At 37.8% G+C, this 15,988-nt stretch overlaps 2 protein-coding genes and 2 long non-coding RNA genes across 5 annotated transcripts in view; 2 read left to right on the plus strand and 2 right to left on the minus strand.

Annotated features, from left to right (window-relative positions):
- Positions 1-246: 246 nt before the first annotated feature.
- On the minus strand, positions 247-3,620 carry LOC108278700 (liver-expressed antimicrobial peptide 2). 2 transcript variants are annotated; one of them, XM_047161799.2, is made up of 3 exons: positions 3,463-3,620; positions 1,926-2,068; positions 247-473 (listed from the first exon to the last, which is right to left on the minus strand). In XM_047161799.2, exons 1-3 carry the CDS (start codon positions 3,526-3,528, stop codon positions 434-436), a joined length of 249 nt encoding a protein of 82 aa, XP_047017755.1. In that variant the 5' UTR covers positions 3,529-3,620; the 3' UTR covers positions 247-433. The 2 variants fall into 2 exon arrangements, with proteins under 2 accessions (XP_047017755.1, XP_017347674.1); XM_017492185.3 differs by having other exon boundaries at positions 247-476; positions 3,463-3,619.
- Positions 3,621-3,731: 111 nt separating this feature from the next.
- On the plus strand, positions 3,732-7,178 carry LOC128635352 (uncharacterized). The gene is made up of 3 exons (XR_008398330.1): positions 3,732-4,919; positions 6,828-6,972; positions 7,042-7,178. It is a non-coding gene; the product is annotated as an uncharacterized LOC128635352 (long non-coding RNA).
- Positions 7,179-8,115: 937 nt separating this feature from the next.
- Positions 8,116-15,179, minus strand: LOC128635353 (uncharacterized). The gene is made up of 2 exons (XR_008398331.1): positions 14,821-15,179; positions 8,116-9,682 (listed from the first exon to the last, which is right to left on the minus strand). It is a non-coding gene; the product is annotated as an uncharacterized LOC128635353 (long non-coding RNA).
- The window catches only part of scarb2b (scavenger receptor class B, member 2b), a 37,383-nt gene continuing 31,738 nt past the window's right edge, over positions 10,344-15,988 (plus strand). Inside the window, exon 1 of the mRNA XM_017492183.3 lies at positions 10,344-10,823. Coding sequence (XP_017347672.1) covers positions 10,698-10,823 — 126 coding nt within the window. The 5' untranslated portion in view covers positions 10,344-10,697. The remainder of the gene's footprint in view (positions 10,824-15,988) is intronic.

Consider the following 15,988-nt stretch of genomic DNA (forward strand, 5'->3'; position numbering starts at 1 on the left):
GTGTACAGTTGGGCTTAGATCTGGTGACTGTGTAGGCCATAGTATAAGATTTACATCATTTCCGTCCTCATCAAACAATTCAGTGAACTCTCACTGCCTGCGGGTGGGGGCGGAGTCATCCTGGGAGAGACCATGCCCATCGGAAATGTTTCATCATAGTATAACAGGTTTTTTTTCCCTTTGTCACTTGTCTGTTTTATCCCCCATTCATTCTTCATTAAATATAAAAAAAATAAAATTCAGTACTAATGCTTCTGTGCTTTAATTAAATTTCAGATATTTTGTCAGGTTTTTTTTTTTCTTTTCCAGTTTTCTATCATTAGAGTTGTTATTGTACAAAAAAAACAAAAACAAACAAAAAACATGTCCATTTTTGTTCGTTTCCCAGAATGTTCGTTTCATTTTCTTTCAGCAGAAGTATAAGTCATTCTTGTTAGGATGAAGAAGATTTAGGCTGGAATGTGCAGATGTTTCTGCTGGAGGAACAGAGAGGAAAAATAGCAGGGTAAATAATCCAGATATCTGGCTATAAACAATCAAGGAACTGTGCACAACAAAAAAACTGTGTGGATTTTACAAGTATAATCCCAGCACTTTCAAAGCAGTGGCATAATTTGATGTGTATTATCCTGTACGCGTGTGCATCTCGCATAGCTTTATCTGTACGTTGTAGGCCTGGGGTGAATTTCATATGTTTTACGTGTCCTAGCGGATTGCAAAAGTTTGTTGTTGATAGAATTGTATAGGACGTCTTTGTGTGATGTAGCATTAGAATTTCCTTCACTGGAACTAAGAAGCCCAAACATTTCCCAACATTTTCCACAATGCCCCTGTCCAAAGCAAGGTCCATGAAGTTCTTTATTTACTTGCACCATTCCACACAACAGTGGTTTTCAAAATGGGTTCCAAGCATTTTTTTTTTCACCAATATTATCAAATTAACTTTTTTTATTGAGTTCTTATAGTTATTAGCCTTTTAGTCTGGTCTCTTAACTTGAACGGGTTTAATCTCAATGACTCAAAAGCAAGCAGGCCTTGAAATAACAGCAACTTGGAACTAATATGCTGTGCCTGTTGAAAGATCAGGAATAAAAAATAACTTTACGGCTCCAATAAATGGGCGACATATTATCGTACGTATTTAAATAAAGAGCCTACTCATTAGACAGTTAGATTATGCTCATTGAAAAAAAAAAAAAAATGTACTGAGGATTCCCATGGAATTTATTTTGCAGTTAAAGGAGTCCCAAGCTGCAAACATTTTCAGAGGGTCTGCCCTACAAAACGCAGGACAGAGTACTGGGACAGTTTTTTTTTTTTTATTCCTTTCCTTTGACTTATGGCTAGACTGAAACTAAGTTGATAAGATTAAAACCATCTACTAATTTCTCTTTACCGCCAAGTCAATTAATATCCTGATACGTGCTTATCAAACTATATTGGGTCAATGTTCAGCAATCGTATGACTCAACCATATTAAGTAAACATGTTATTTTACCACTGTGACAAGACTGTTACCTTCAGGAACATTCAGGAATGAACAGGAAACATTCTTTAATTAATCAATTACTTTTAGACTTATCATGCTACTGAGAAACTGCAAAGCCTTCTCTCTTAGAGTTACAGCTTTGCCTCGGACTGTTATAGAGTGCTGACACTGCTAAAAACGAATCCACAAATATCTCCTTGCAGAAAACTTTAACATAGCAATGATCACGTGTTTGTTTTTTTTAAATCTGTGTTTGTGATGCATCCTTTGTACAATTCCCTGTGTAAGTTGCTACTACTGATAGGATAACATTTTGGAACGAGCACATCAATATAAGCCTTGCAGCTGGAACTGCGACTACTGCCAAAGCTTCTGCAGTAGAAAATGAATCAACAATTTTTACGGAAGATTTGTGTAATTTGTGTCATTCTTTTACCTGCAGTAATTTGTGCCACACTCGTAATTATCTCTACATCCTGCACCGACTGGCTTCAACGTGTTCCAGCGCCACAGTAGGGAACGCTTGGCACGGTGTATGAGTCCTGATGCCCAGGTGTCCACTACTGGAGCCGCCTCTACCTGCAGACAGACAGAGAGAGAGACAGACAGAGAGAGAGAGAGGTATTAGATTGATAACCACGTGAGTAAACCTAGCTGAAGCTGAGCAGCAAAGTACTTTCCTGATTTCTCTGCTCATTTTAAAGTGCACAACTCGAAATGGTAGTTGAACACTATCTCTACCCGTGAAGACGTCATTAACAATAAGAGATATTAGATCTTGAGTCAAAAACGAAGCGCCTTTACTTTCTTTTACAGCTTCTTTTTTTTTATCTTAATGTGTATAACTACAAAGATAAAACCTTTACTAGTGAGAGAATGAGAGTGAGAGGAAAAGTTGTACCACGGAGATAGATAAGCGAGATGGTACATTTACATATTTTATTAGACTCAGAGTAAGCCCGAAATAATCATTATTTTATGAATAGTCTTTCCATACTATACATACAACTGATAAGGAGAGTGAGAGAAAAAGAAAAAAGGTGGGGATTTGACAGATACAGATATGTGAAGAAGCCAATTTCAGATCATGTTTTCTTAGACATGTATGCCAGTGTATGTTAAATACATTTAAATTTATAAATGTATATATATTAAAACACAAGAGAGTCTGATGTTACTGGGGTGAAAATAATATGGATAGATCAGGAAGGTGGTACTTTACTGATAGTAATATGAGTAAATAAAGTGAACTGAGTATGCTTTCTAATTACAACAATCTAATAATGTTATATATATATATATATATATATATATATATATATATATATATATATATATATATATATATATATACAGAGAGAGAGAGAGAGAGAGAGAGAGAACAGCTGAATTTGCTGAATCTGTACTGTAAACAGGTATGTGAAATTTTACATAGAGATAAATGGTGTAACATGTAAAAGCACTGATTTTTAGTTTGACTTTTTACTTTTTATCTATTAGTATTTGATTTGACATTTTAAAAAAAATCATTTAATTGTCATTAGATTGATTTAAGGTTCATTACAAACTTACGACCTTGGTTGCAGTTGTTATTTCAGCATTAAACAGCTGATCATAGCTTGTTCCAATTCAAATTGCTCTTTCAGCATAATTTCCTTTCCAAGCCATTAATAATTTCTTGTGTGTGGGGGAACATACAAATAACACTTGCTCATCTCACTTGGTGCTCAAATTGGTTATTTATATAATTGAGGAAATGAAGTCATTTGAAAACAAGTTTAGCACACAATCCTTATATCGTGCAGTTGATTTTATTTATATGGTGACACGGGTGCCAACTATTTCTTAATTACTGACACAGAGATGAAACTTTATTAGTACCATTCCTAATGTAATGTTTTATATATTTATATAAATATCAATTAGTGAAAGAAAAGCAGGATTGTCATTATATTGTATGAGGGGTATCCTACCTGGTTGACACAGATTAGAGACACGAGCACGGCAAGTGCAAAGAGCGTGATTCCTGATGGTCTCATGCTGGAGATCGGCTGTATTTATTTTCCGTTTGTCTACTCTTGGAGCGCACTGTTCAGAGTGTGACAATGAGTTATGTGCACCATGCTTATATTAGTGCAGATAATCTGTCTGATATGGATCTGATAAGGATAAGGGCAATGTTCACTTGCGATGGCGCGAAGAGGAACACTTTAACCAATGGTATCAGGACAAGGCCACGTCTACAATGAGATTTTTAAAAAAAAAATAGTATAAGACTGTGGTGTGTGTGTGTGTGTGTGTGCGCCAAGATGTTTCTGTAACAAAATGGAACAAAATGACAGAACTTCACTGTTTGAACTGTTGGAAACTGCTTGACATGTGCACAGTTTGAAAGATCCAACAATAATTCATTTGAATAATAGAAGTTTTAGGGTACACTAGATGTACAGTATATACATATAGCACAAATACATAGAATATAACTAATTTTTCCATTAAAAAACAGTTATAAACTTTGATTCAAACAAAAAAGCGTGGCATTTAGTGTATAGAGCCCAAGCTTATTATTAAGTTATTATCACTCTCAGTGTATTATTCCGTTACTGTCAGTCCTAAAGCTTATTGTTTAATTACTATCAGTTTAGTTTATTATTATTATTATTAAGTTTATTATTCAGGAATAGTTTAGAGAGTTATAAGAGCAGAGCAGTATAAACATAGAATAAAAGTGCCTTTTTGGTTGAACGGTCATTCAGAGATAAATGTGTAGGTTGTTTTTTTTTGTTTTTTTTTTAACTGTATGTCAATTTTGAATTATTTATTAAATAATACTAAATATTTTGTACTTCTATTAATGTTAATACACATATATATGTACTATCCATCTACCTGTCTATCTATCCATCTATCTATCTTTCTGTCTTGATCGTAGATTATTCTAGATTATTTTGTTTCTTTTATCACAAAACAGAAAAATACCAATTTATGCCTATTTCATATTTTTTTTAAAAATATATATATATATTATTTAAACACACACCTTTTAGATTCCTCTTTCATTCCTTGGCATTTCCCCAATATTTTATTATAATTTGATTTTGTTACATCATCCCTGCTGTTTTTTTGCTCTTTATCTATTATCAATATTTGTTTGCTATTAATCAGTTATCTATTAATGCCTACTGTAGAAGTCCCATAGGGTCATACTATTTGCTTTTTTTTCCCCACCGCTCTCTTATGTTCCTCCCATTTGAACCCAGGAATACCCTGCTCTTGCCTGAATCATGTTTCCTGCTTGGATATGATGTATTTTCTCAGGGATTTTTTTAAGCAGTCTTTACCGTAGGTCTTTCCAGGGTTGAGCCATCACCTTTGTGGTTGATCCCTCCCGCCTCTCTCATGGACTCTTCACTACCAGACGTAGCAACAGGTACTTCAGACTACTCAACATACCCAAGCACTTACCTGAACCAATCAAAACCATCCCAGCACTCACCTGGACTAAATATTCTGCTCTGTATCCGATATGCGATGATTCTTTCTCCCATATGTGCTTCGAATACGGTTCAGATTCAGCTCTTGGTGGATGTTTTATTGCAGTTTACCTGGCAGTATACTTTAGATACTTCTTTTGGTGAAGAGGCTATTTAGATTAGATTAGAATCTAATCAGGGTCAAAGGAGATAAAAGCTCCAACGGTGAGCATGAAGAGCTGTAAGATAGATGGTAATGCCACCCCACATCAACTCTACAAAAAGCATTGTTTCCGAATACGAATACATTATTCAGAATGAACAGACACAAATAGGAACAGATAGGTATGGAACGCACGCGATTGTTTGTTTGTTTGTTTTGTCTGTCGTTAGTGCATCTCCAACCCACACACATTTTATACCACTTAACAAAATCAAGGGTACCATTTCACTATTCACATTACTATAATAAAGTCTCTGTACTGAATAGACTAAATGTACAGTTAATGCTGAGTAATACTTTCTCGGTATTTTGCTACTATTATTACTCTACCCTGTCATTTGCAGCCCTCACACCACGCCCTAAGCATCTGGCCCAGAATTTAAAAAGTTAGCACTTCATCTTCATGCATATCCCAAAGCAGATTACATTAAAAGCTGGTAGCATTTCTACTGATCCATGTACATGTCACATGACCAAGAATGCATGCACATCTTGAATAGTGTTTCTTTTCAGTGTTTCATTTCATTTACGATGCTTTCGGGGCCGAAGGTGTGCACATGTATACAAAATATACACACAAAGAAAAAAAGTTCACATTTTCGAGCCGTAGTAAAGTGCACATTTCTATATGCTTTTGGTTTTGAGAAAGACCTGCACTGCCCTTGCAATTTTAGGCAGCTCCAGTGCTGTAATGTCTGCTTCTAAAACAGCAGCTTTGTATAACCGTGCCTTCTGTTTGCTCTCACGGAAAGGTCTGGAGCTGTAAAGAGGTTTTACAGAGCAGAGTAAGGAGGTTTTTCTCTTACGATCATTAAATCGTTAAGAAATTTGCTATTTTTTCCGAAAAAACAAATTGCACATGGAGTATAGAGGAGATTCCATGCCAGAGCAAAATGCAAATGCTTCAAATGGCGCTGTCGCTTTTCATTTGAGATGTGAACATGGCATGATTGCATTTCGCTCTGGCATGGAATGTTCTCCGTACTTAACACCAAAATCTGGTTATAAGTTATGACTGCAAATTGTTCAGTTGAAGGTTTATTTATTTATTTATTTACAGTATATATCACAATCGACATTGTCATAAAGCAACTTTACAGAAATCCCGACATAGATTTAGATCCCTAATGAGCAAGCCGGAGGTGACAGTGACAAGGAAAAACTCCCTGAGATGATATGAGGAAGAAACCTTGAGAGAAACCAGCCTCAAAAGGGAACCTCATCTTGTTCTGGGTAATATCGGATATTGCGATTATAAATCATTACTTTTGACAGTCGTTTAAGAGTAAACGCAATGTGTACTAAGTATGACGATGGTAATCTAGAAATTCTTAAGCTAGTTGTAGAACGTTTCCATATGGTACCCTAAAGGGTTTTTCACTTCTTAAAATGTTATATGTAGTAAATGAAACTTAGCTAAGGCAGGTGAGAGCATTGAGACAGATCAAGCCGATGCTTACTGCAACTCTGAAAAGCATTTGTATAGATCAGCACATGCTGAATGTTTAACTTCCTGTTCTGACCACTACAGGAAGTCTGTACATGTGCAAGAAGTAAACCCTTTAAAAAAAATTTGTTTTTTATAATACTTTATTTCATTAACCCTGTAATAAAGCTGGGGATCTTATTTCCTGTCTTACAGGTTTCCTGACTCTATATGGCCAAAAGATTGTGGAAACCTGACCAACCTGAAATTGTAATGATACAGCATACAGAGACTTCTCCCCTCTTCATCCTCTGCTTTCTCTCTCCCTCGCTCTCGTGTCTCCCCCTACCCATTCACAAAGGTAAAAGCTGCACTGTGTCGCAGAACACTCCTACATTCTCCTAACTTCTCTCTCCTTTTTATTTTGCAGACGGACGCATCGGACAGGGGGTTGGGGGTCGTATTGTCCCAGGTAGTGTAGGGGTTGGAGTACCCCGTGCTGTACATCAGCCATAAGCGCTCCATGCGAGAGACGAAGTACAGCACAATAGAGAAGGAGTGCCTGGCTATCAAATGGGAAGTCCTCACCTGCCAATATTATCTGTTGGGGTGGGCCTTCACCCTCTGTTCGGACCACGCCCCCCTCCAGTGGCTCCACTGCATGAAAGATGCCAACGCGGAGTTCTTCAGCCATTTAAATTCGACGTGGGCCATAGGCCGGGGGCAGAGATGGCTGTGAGGGATTTCCTCTTTTGGCAGATGTTGTGGGGGTATGGGGTTTTAGTCGGCGGCAGGTCGGATGGCTCCTCGGCATGAGTCAGGCAGTTGGGGTATGTGGAGACGGAGGCATGGACGAGCGCCGGTTTGTGAATGGAGGGCGGAGCACAGAGAGGTCCTTCAGAAAACCTGCTCTTCAGACTGGGGCGAAGATTCACCTTTCAACACAACAACAACCCGAAGCATACAGCCAAGCCAAAACTGCAGCGGCTTCAGGACAAGTCTGCGAATGTCCTTGAGTGGCCCAGCCAAGCCCGAACTTGAACCCTATCTGTGGAGAGACCTGAAGATTGCAGTTCTCTCCATATAATCAGACTGAACTTGAGAGTATATGCCTGGAAGAATGGGAGAAACTGCCCAGCTCCAGTAGTGCAAAGCTTGTAGAGACTTACTCAAGAAGGCAAGTCTGTAATAGCTGCCAAAGATGTAGAATATTTCTCCAAATGAGAGTTTAGAGTTGATTTTGAACATTTGCAACATTTTCTTAAAACATGTTTTGCTTTGTAATTACGAGTTAGCGAATACTTTCTGAAGCCACTGTACCGTTCTCTTTTTCTCTTTCTCTACGTATGTTTTTCTAGCTTCTCTTTTCTTTCTTGCCCACCCTTTCACTGTTTTATTCTTATAATGAGAGGCTGAGAGGCTCACACCCTTCACAGATGAAGAATGGTATTGTTTTAGACCCAGTGGTACTTGTATACTCTCTCTCTCTCTCTCTCTCTCTCTCTCTCTCTCTCTCTCTCTCTCTCTCTCTCAATCTCTCTCTCCCTCTCTCTCACAGTCTCCTGTCTCTTTTCTGAGAAATACATTCAACCCTGGGTGAAGGTCAGATTTGTTCTTTTGTTTTCAGTGGCCTTGCACCATCTCATGATATTTTTCCACATTTTCAGACACAAGGAGCTTTGTGTGTGTGTGTGTGTGTGTGTGTGTGTGTGTGTGTGTGTGTGTGTGTGTGTGTGTGATTCCAAGGGCAATGTGTGGGTGTGGGTGATTCCAAGTCTTACACTTGTGAATTTACAACAGTTCTCCAGACTCATTGGAGAATTGACAAAAGTTAGGGTTTAGGGGTGAGCTTAGCATTCATACATTTCCCTGTGGTGTAATTCACACTGAATGAAATGCAACCACTTAACCATTGCTTTAAAAAAAAATAAAAAAAAATACAAAAGAAAAAAAGAAACTAGACACAAAGGTACACAAAGTACACATTGTAAGAATTACTTTAATGATGAAATTTCAGCACTTTAGACATTAAAGCCGTGTCGAATATATTAACTCATTCAGTTCATTCACAACTAGCAGCTGTTGGGGACAGCATTGTACTCCTGAAGCAGGATTTTATTCCTCATATGTCTGGGAGTGTGTGAGAGGGGGGTTGAGAGAGGGAGAGAGACATGGTGAATACAATCCAGCTGAATACAGAGTGTGTGACCTTGCAGAGCCACTCCAAATACACACAGGCATTTCACCCACAGTCCTCCCACACATACACACTTGACTCAGAGCTGCCAGATTGCTCTTTTCCCCCCTTATTTAATCCTTTTTTAATCAAATAACCCTGAGAGAAATGACCTTAGACCTATGATAAGTTAGACTTATTTCCTTTTTTTAATTATAGATTTAATGGTGATCTAATGGACGTTAAAGGTTGAAAATTTCACAGCATACTTATGAAATCCTAACTTTATTTTTTAACTTAAAGGATTTCCCCTACTTCAGTATTATGAACTTTGTGTAGATTCTTGACCTGTTATCCCAATTAAGATTAAAATTCAAGAGGGGTGAATACTTACTGTATGTAAGGCACTGTAAATATATTCCATATATAGCCTGTTTTAACTTTAGGAAGCTAATATACTCAACCATATGAGTTAATTGGTTAGAGAAGAGTATCTTTAAATATTTTTTAAAGGTTGGTAATTTGTACAGAAAAAATGGTAGTCAATAATCTGCATTACAATTCTGAATTTAAATTAAAATGTCTTTGTCTCCGGGCGCATGGTGGCTTAGTGTTTAGCACGTTCGCCTCACACCGCCAGGGTTGGGGGTTCGATTCCCTGTGTGTGCGGACTTTGCATGTTCTCCCCGTGCTGTGGGGGGTTTCCTCTGGGTACTCCGGTTTCTTCCCCCAGTTCAAAGACATGCATGGTAGACTGATTGGTATGTCCAAAGTGTCCGTAGTGTGTGAATGTGTATGTGATTGTGTGCCCTGCGATGGACTGGCACCTTGTCCAGGGTGTACCCCGCCTTGTTCCCCATGCTCCCTGGGATAGGCTCCATGTTCCCCCGTGACCCTGAAAAGGATAAGCGGTATAGAAGATGGATGGATGGATGGATGTCTTTGTCTCCATATATTGGGGAAATTAACACTTTTTTTTTTAAGCACAATCTCTTCCAACGTCTTTCATACTTAGTTTATATTACTTTTTTTTTTTTTTCAGTTAGCCTTTGACAAAGAACATGCTCATGGCTGGATCGGGAAGCTGTCACAAGGTCGTGATGGACATGCAATTGCATACTTAAGACCAAATGTAGTAACACAAGTTCATCATAGTAGGAGAGACGATTTAAGAAACGGTAATCGTGTAGAGGATGCTTTATAAATAGATTAACAGTTTGCCAAAAAAAAAAAAGTGTTAATTTCCACTATGTTCGGAAACTTTTGGATCTCTTTGTATGTATATGGCAACCCAGCTAAAAAAATTATTATTATTATTTTTTATCTATCTACTATTTAATAGTATCTCTGACTAATTAAATCAGTCTTGAGTTTCTGGCAACTGTAAAAGAAGCCATCCATACAATCTGTCAATCATGTTCAATCAATTCTAGGAAACCCGTTGGAAAAAAAAAAGTTCCGAATTCCTTAATCTTGATTCGTAATCTTGAATTGTTCAATCTGGCAACCCGGTTCAGATAAGCCCCTCCCTCTGCCCTCCCTACTCATTCATAGGAACGACCTGACGTGCAGATTGAACACATGCCTGGCTTGCAGACAGCAAACTTCAGAACTTATTCAAACCTAACGTTTGAGGTTATACTCTTATCCTCAACACTTTGTGTAGATTCTCTCTGAATAATTTCCCTGAATAGTTTTCATGAAGAGGAACAGAAACTCAAGTGACTGCAAGTGAACTTGAGCAAACACGTGGTTTAAGACTGAGTCTTTGAAGTGTAGTAGAGAGAGAAACTATTTGTAGCTCTGCTGGGCTTGTTTTTTGTTTTTTTTTGAGTTTATACGTTCACATTTTATTTTATTTTTTTAACATTAGAGTGTCTCATTTTTGAAGTTCTTCTTGAGGTTTTTGGATGATGAAGTGCAAGGTCTGTCTAATCTACACCTCTATAGCACTAGGTGTGCTTATGCTCATAGGAGGCATTGGCATCATCTTGGCTGGGGATTTGCATGCACGAATAGAGAATAAACTCAAAGGGGTAAGTTTCTACAAACATCATTTTACAAAGCACACTTATATCCTCATTGTGATCCACTTTTTGAGACTTCATCTGCGTTCTTGGCTGAAATGTTTACCGGAATAAACTCGGTTTGACGTTGGACGGTTCGATATCGGACGTTCGATATCGGACGGTCGATATTTGCAGATAAGCGGAAATTAAGGGACCGTCTCTAAAGATACCTACGACATTGTTATACACGTTTCTAACTTCAATCGAAATTATTTATTGAGTGTAAGAAGCATTTTACAAGTCGTTTTCTTCCAGGAAATTGACTTCGATGTTAAATTAGCTCTTTAAGTAGTTCTTTAAAAGTTTTTTTAAAAAATTATTGTTCATTGATTTCTCACAAGGCACACGGCCGTGTCAGTATGCAGAATTACGTAGGACTTTTACTAGCTCGAACGCGTCTATTTACGTTCTGGATATATTTGCCGTTTTATATCCAACATCATACAGGCACCATTGCTATAGAAGTCTAGTTAAACTGCATAGCAATATATCTTTTATACACTCTTAAAAAAAAATTTTTTGCACATGATCATACGTTCAAAGGTTGTTGTTGTTGTTTTTTTAATAGTTAAGTGTTCTCAGCTTCTCAGTTGTATCGAGAACCTTGTCTGATAGGAAAGACGTCTTAAGTTGAACATTTTAGAATGACGGTAAAACTAAACGATGAAAAATGCACACGGAATCATGCGACGATGTAAATAGTGCAGAAGAAAGCGGCGTTTTAAAGTCTTCAATCTAGCCTTAATGTTAACGTGAGATTATAAATGTTTTTATAAATGTCGTCGGCTTTTCTGTTAATATTAGGCTTAGATCTTAGACCAGGTGTGTTCAACTAAAATTTGTGACGGTCCAGTTACATAAAATTCCCTGCTACAAAATGTCCAGATAAGCTACTAACGTGACTGAATGAATATCAACAACAGTTACCGTTTAATGCTTAACCTTTCGTGATGAGTTTGTGTCTATAGATAAGACAAATCAATGTGAAGTTTTGTTTTTGCAGTGGAGCTTTTCACGTTCTTGAAATGGACTCTGAACAGATGAAATCTCTGTTTTGTACATTATGTCGAGAATAAATGCATACTTCTCTGGCCATGTCATTGTCATCACGCCACCAATTAGACGGTAAATATTAGAAAGTCTGTAAACTTTGTCAGTGAGATGCTTTCAGCGAAATAATTTGTATCGGTGCATGTCCTTGGCCACGACAGAGAATTGGCTACAGAAGCCGCGACGGGTATCGTTTTAAAAACTGGAGTGAACAATGGACATTGTTTTTCCATATGCGGATTGGCTTTAGTTGACAATCCCTGCCTTAGAGCAAAATGGATTCGTGCCAACCTTTCAGACTGTTTACAGATGCACTGCGCACAAAAAAGTGTACTAACTAGCTAATAACAATAAACTGTTGCACAGGATATATGACACTGAAATAGCGCCAACAATACAATAGATACAACACGTAAACTATAGTGTAGTGTTTGAAGTAAAACAGGTCAGACAGAGTAACTAGCTTATCTCAGCTCTATGTGAAACTTTTATAGAAACATCATATGCGACATGCAGATCACGAAGGGAAAAAATGCAAATATTAGATATGTAAGAAAGTTCATCATTGAAAATAACTATAAAATGAACAAACTAGTGGCACAATCATTCATTAAAAATAAATAAATTCACCTCAATACCGATTAAGTGTAAGAAAATGACTTATTTCATCCATTTAAGAGCAAACAGCCACTTCAAAGGGTCCGCAAAATGGACGGTTGCCCAGATTCCTTCCCTTGAGGTGAAGCTTCACTAACTAATGGAGGTTGAGATACAATCTGTAATCAGCAAGAAATGGCTACCGGGCATGATATTTCTTTTTACAGAACAATTTCTAGTAGGTTAGGTGTGAATGTTACTCAGGGTACACATTTTGCCAGGCAACAAATATGGGATTAAGGAACGCACTTGTTTTATTACATATCTTTGAGTGACAAAAGTATGTGAACCTTTTCAGTATCCGGTGAGACCCACTTTCTCTTGAGATTCAGATCACAGACCGATGTCCTGACATTTTCCTTTAGAATTCACTAGAATTCATTGTTCCATCAATGATGGCAAACTGTCCTGGCCCAGATGCAGCAAAACAGGCCCGAACCATAATACTACCACCCCCATGTTTCACAGATGGGATCAGGTTCTTATGCTGGAATGCAATGTTTTCCTTTCTCCAAACATAACGCTCCTCATTTAAACCAAAAAGTACTATTTTAGTCTCATCTGTCCATTAAAGTTTTTTCCAGTAGCCTTCTGGCTTGTCCATGTGATCTTTAGCAAATGCATACAGGTAGCGATGTTCTTTTTGAAGAGCTTTGGCTTTCTCCTTGCAACCCTGCCATGCACACCATTGTTATCCAATGTTCTCTTGATGTTGGACTCATGAACATTAACATTAGCCAACGTGAGACGTGACTCCTTTAGTCGCTTAGAAGTTACCCCGGGTTCCGTTGCGACCTCACGGAATATTACAAGTCTTGCTCTTGGAGTGATCTCTGTGGGTCGACCGTTCCTGGGGAGGGTAACAACGGGCTCCTCAATTTGTATGTAATTTGTCTGACCGTGGATTGGTGGAGTCCAAACTCTTTAGAGACGTTTTTGTAACCTTTTCCAGCCCGATGAGCATCAACAACCCTTTTTCATGATACACTTCCACAAACATGTGTTGTGAAGATCAGACTTTAATAGATTCCTGTGCTTTAAATAAAACAGGCCGCTCGCTCACACGCCTGATCGCCATCACATTGATTGAAAACACCTGACTCGAATTTCACCTTCAGATTAACTGCTAATCTTAGGGGTTCACATACTTTTGCCACTCACACATATGACCAAGTATAATATTTTTGCCTCGTCTGTTTAATTAAGTTCTCTTTGTCTACTTTTAGGACTATGCCGTTTTAAGTCCTACTTATGCAGAACCATTCTAAAGGGTTCACAAACTTCCCAGCACCACTGTATGTCCGAGAGGCTCACACATAGAACTGACCACCTACAAAAGAGTACAAGAAAACAGAAAACCTTTTCTTTTAGAGGTTATTTCATCGAGACCATAATTTCCACTTCTAAAATATGGATGTCGGCACTAACCACACCTCTTGAAGATGTATTTTTAAAAAGATATATTTTTACTGAACCTCTTCTTACATTAGCGCCACCTGTGGATGGTCACAAAATTACAGAAGACATTTCAGCCACTGCCGTATGCACCATTGCTATGATAATATCGCCCTTTATGATTATGATCATAAAACGGATGCCCTCATTGGCATTTATTAAGAGCTATTATTAAGTGCTTTTTGGATTAAAGCGGGGTTAGCTTTATTAGCTTTATATTCCATTATGCTATAGCTAGCTTTAACATATTAATTAATTAATTAATTGTCAGTAATAGTAATATCTCGGGGGACAATAATTTTGCCGCTCAGACTGGAATGCAAAGCTATCAAAAGTCATAATTACACTGAACCTTAAGGGTTAGGCACTTCATTATAATGATGACTTAATTTGCTTCAAATTGAACTAGAGTACCTGCAGAGGTTTGTACGAAATAAAGCTCCTGTCTGCAGTATTTGTCCAGTCTGGACTAGCATGACTGGAAGTGGAAATCCCTCTCACAGTCAGAAATAATGCTGACAAGTCTAAAAATCATGCTTCAGTTCCAGCTTTTTGCGTGCATGTAGATGTCTTTTTGGATTGATGTCACATGCCAAAGCTGCTTGGTTTGGCTTTTTTTTTTTTTTAACACTCTCTTTAAGTTGTTTAGGGTTTTACTGTTCTAAAGCAACACCACCGATAGCACCGTGCATGCCCATTAGTCAATGTATTTTAAGTTAATAATAAAATATATTGGTTTAGACTGTAGCGGGAAGAGAAAAGAGGTCAAATGTTGCTTTCTTTTAATGTCTAGGATACTTACATGTGTTGTGGTATCATCTTCAGCAAAAATCAAAACGTCTGAGTCTCGATGTTTTTGTTGGCAAAAAGAAATGAAACTTTTATTACAGTAGTAACAAGAGCCCAGGCGGTTTTCCAAGCCACTCCCCGACCACATCTTGACACACTATTTTATACCCCTCCAAAACAAAGACTCTCGACAGCTCATCCATCTGTTTTGATAAGCGTATAAAGCGTATAAATGTTTTTGCAAACTCGCACACACACACACACACATGTCCTTGAACATTGGTGCATCTTCTCTAACACAGATGACCTTATCAGTATGTGCATATCCTGTATTTTTAAACAACATCCCACTAATAAAGATTGGCAATAATAGTGGATACACGCTAAGGAATATCAAATTCCAAGCTATCGAAAAGATACAGAGGACAGGCTCAACGGTATTCAAAAAGATACTGAGTAGGAATGAGAAACGTGTACTCGGTGATTTCCCACAAGCTGGAGTTACATCAGTTTGTATTTTCCGATTAATAAAATATTACAACATAATCATGGTCAGATGCGGATTTAACATCAAGTCACTCTCTCTTGCTGATTGAAATACATTTCAAAGTCATGATTAGGCCTTTGTTGGATTGAAACATTTCTTATCACCCTGGTTATTTTATCTTCTAATTGGACCTGATGGATTACATCATAAACATATTTAAATCATAGCCCGATCAAAGAAATTCTTCCATACGTACAGGTCTGACCTGTTGAATTCTCCGTTCGGAACCGTATTTGTTTTACTATTAATCAATAAAGGGGATAAAAATGAGAAAAACGATAGAAAAAAATATCCATGACGGGATGGTGTGAAATCTATGTTGAGTATGTTGATATATGAAAACGTATCGATTGGGATTATTCGTATAGATGTGATTGGCCGAGGCACTTTTGAATATCAACATAACCATCGGTTGATACTTCTCATTTCTCATTCAAACTATTTAAAGTGCTGGATCTATTCCCATTTGTATGAGGAAGCAGTTATATAGCCACATTCACACACACACACGCACACACACACGCATAGCCCCTTCCCCCTCTCCCCAACAAAAACAAGCTATGTGCCCCTGTTTCACAAATTCACATTCCTCCGGACTGTTTCCCATACACACCCTCAAACATATGTTCCATGC

This window comes from Ictalurus punctatus, chromosome 18 (assembly GCF_001660625.3).
Source record: "Ictalurus punctatus breed USDA103 chromosome 18, Coco_2.0, whole genome shotgun sequence".
NCBI lineage: Eukaryota > Metazoa > Chordata > Actinopteri > Siluriformes > Ictaluridae > Ictalurus > Ictalurus punctatus.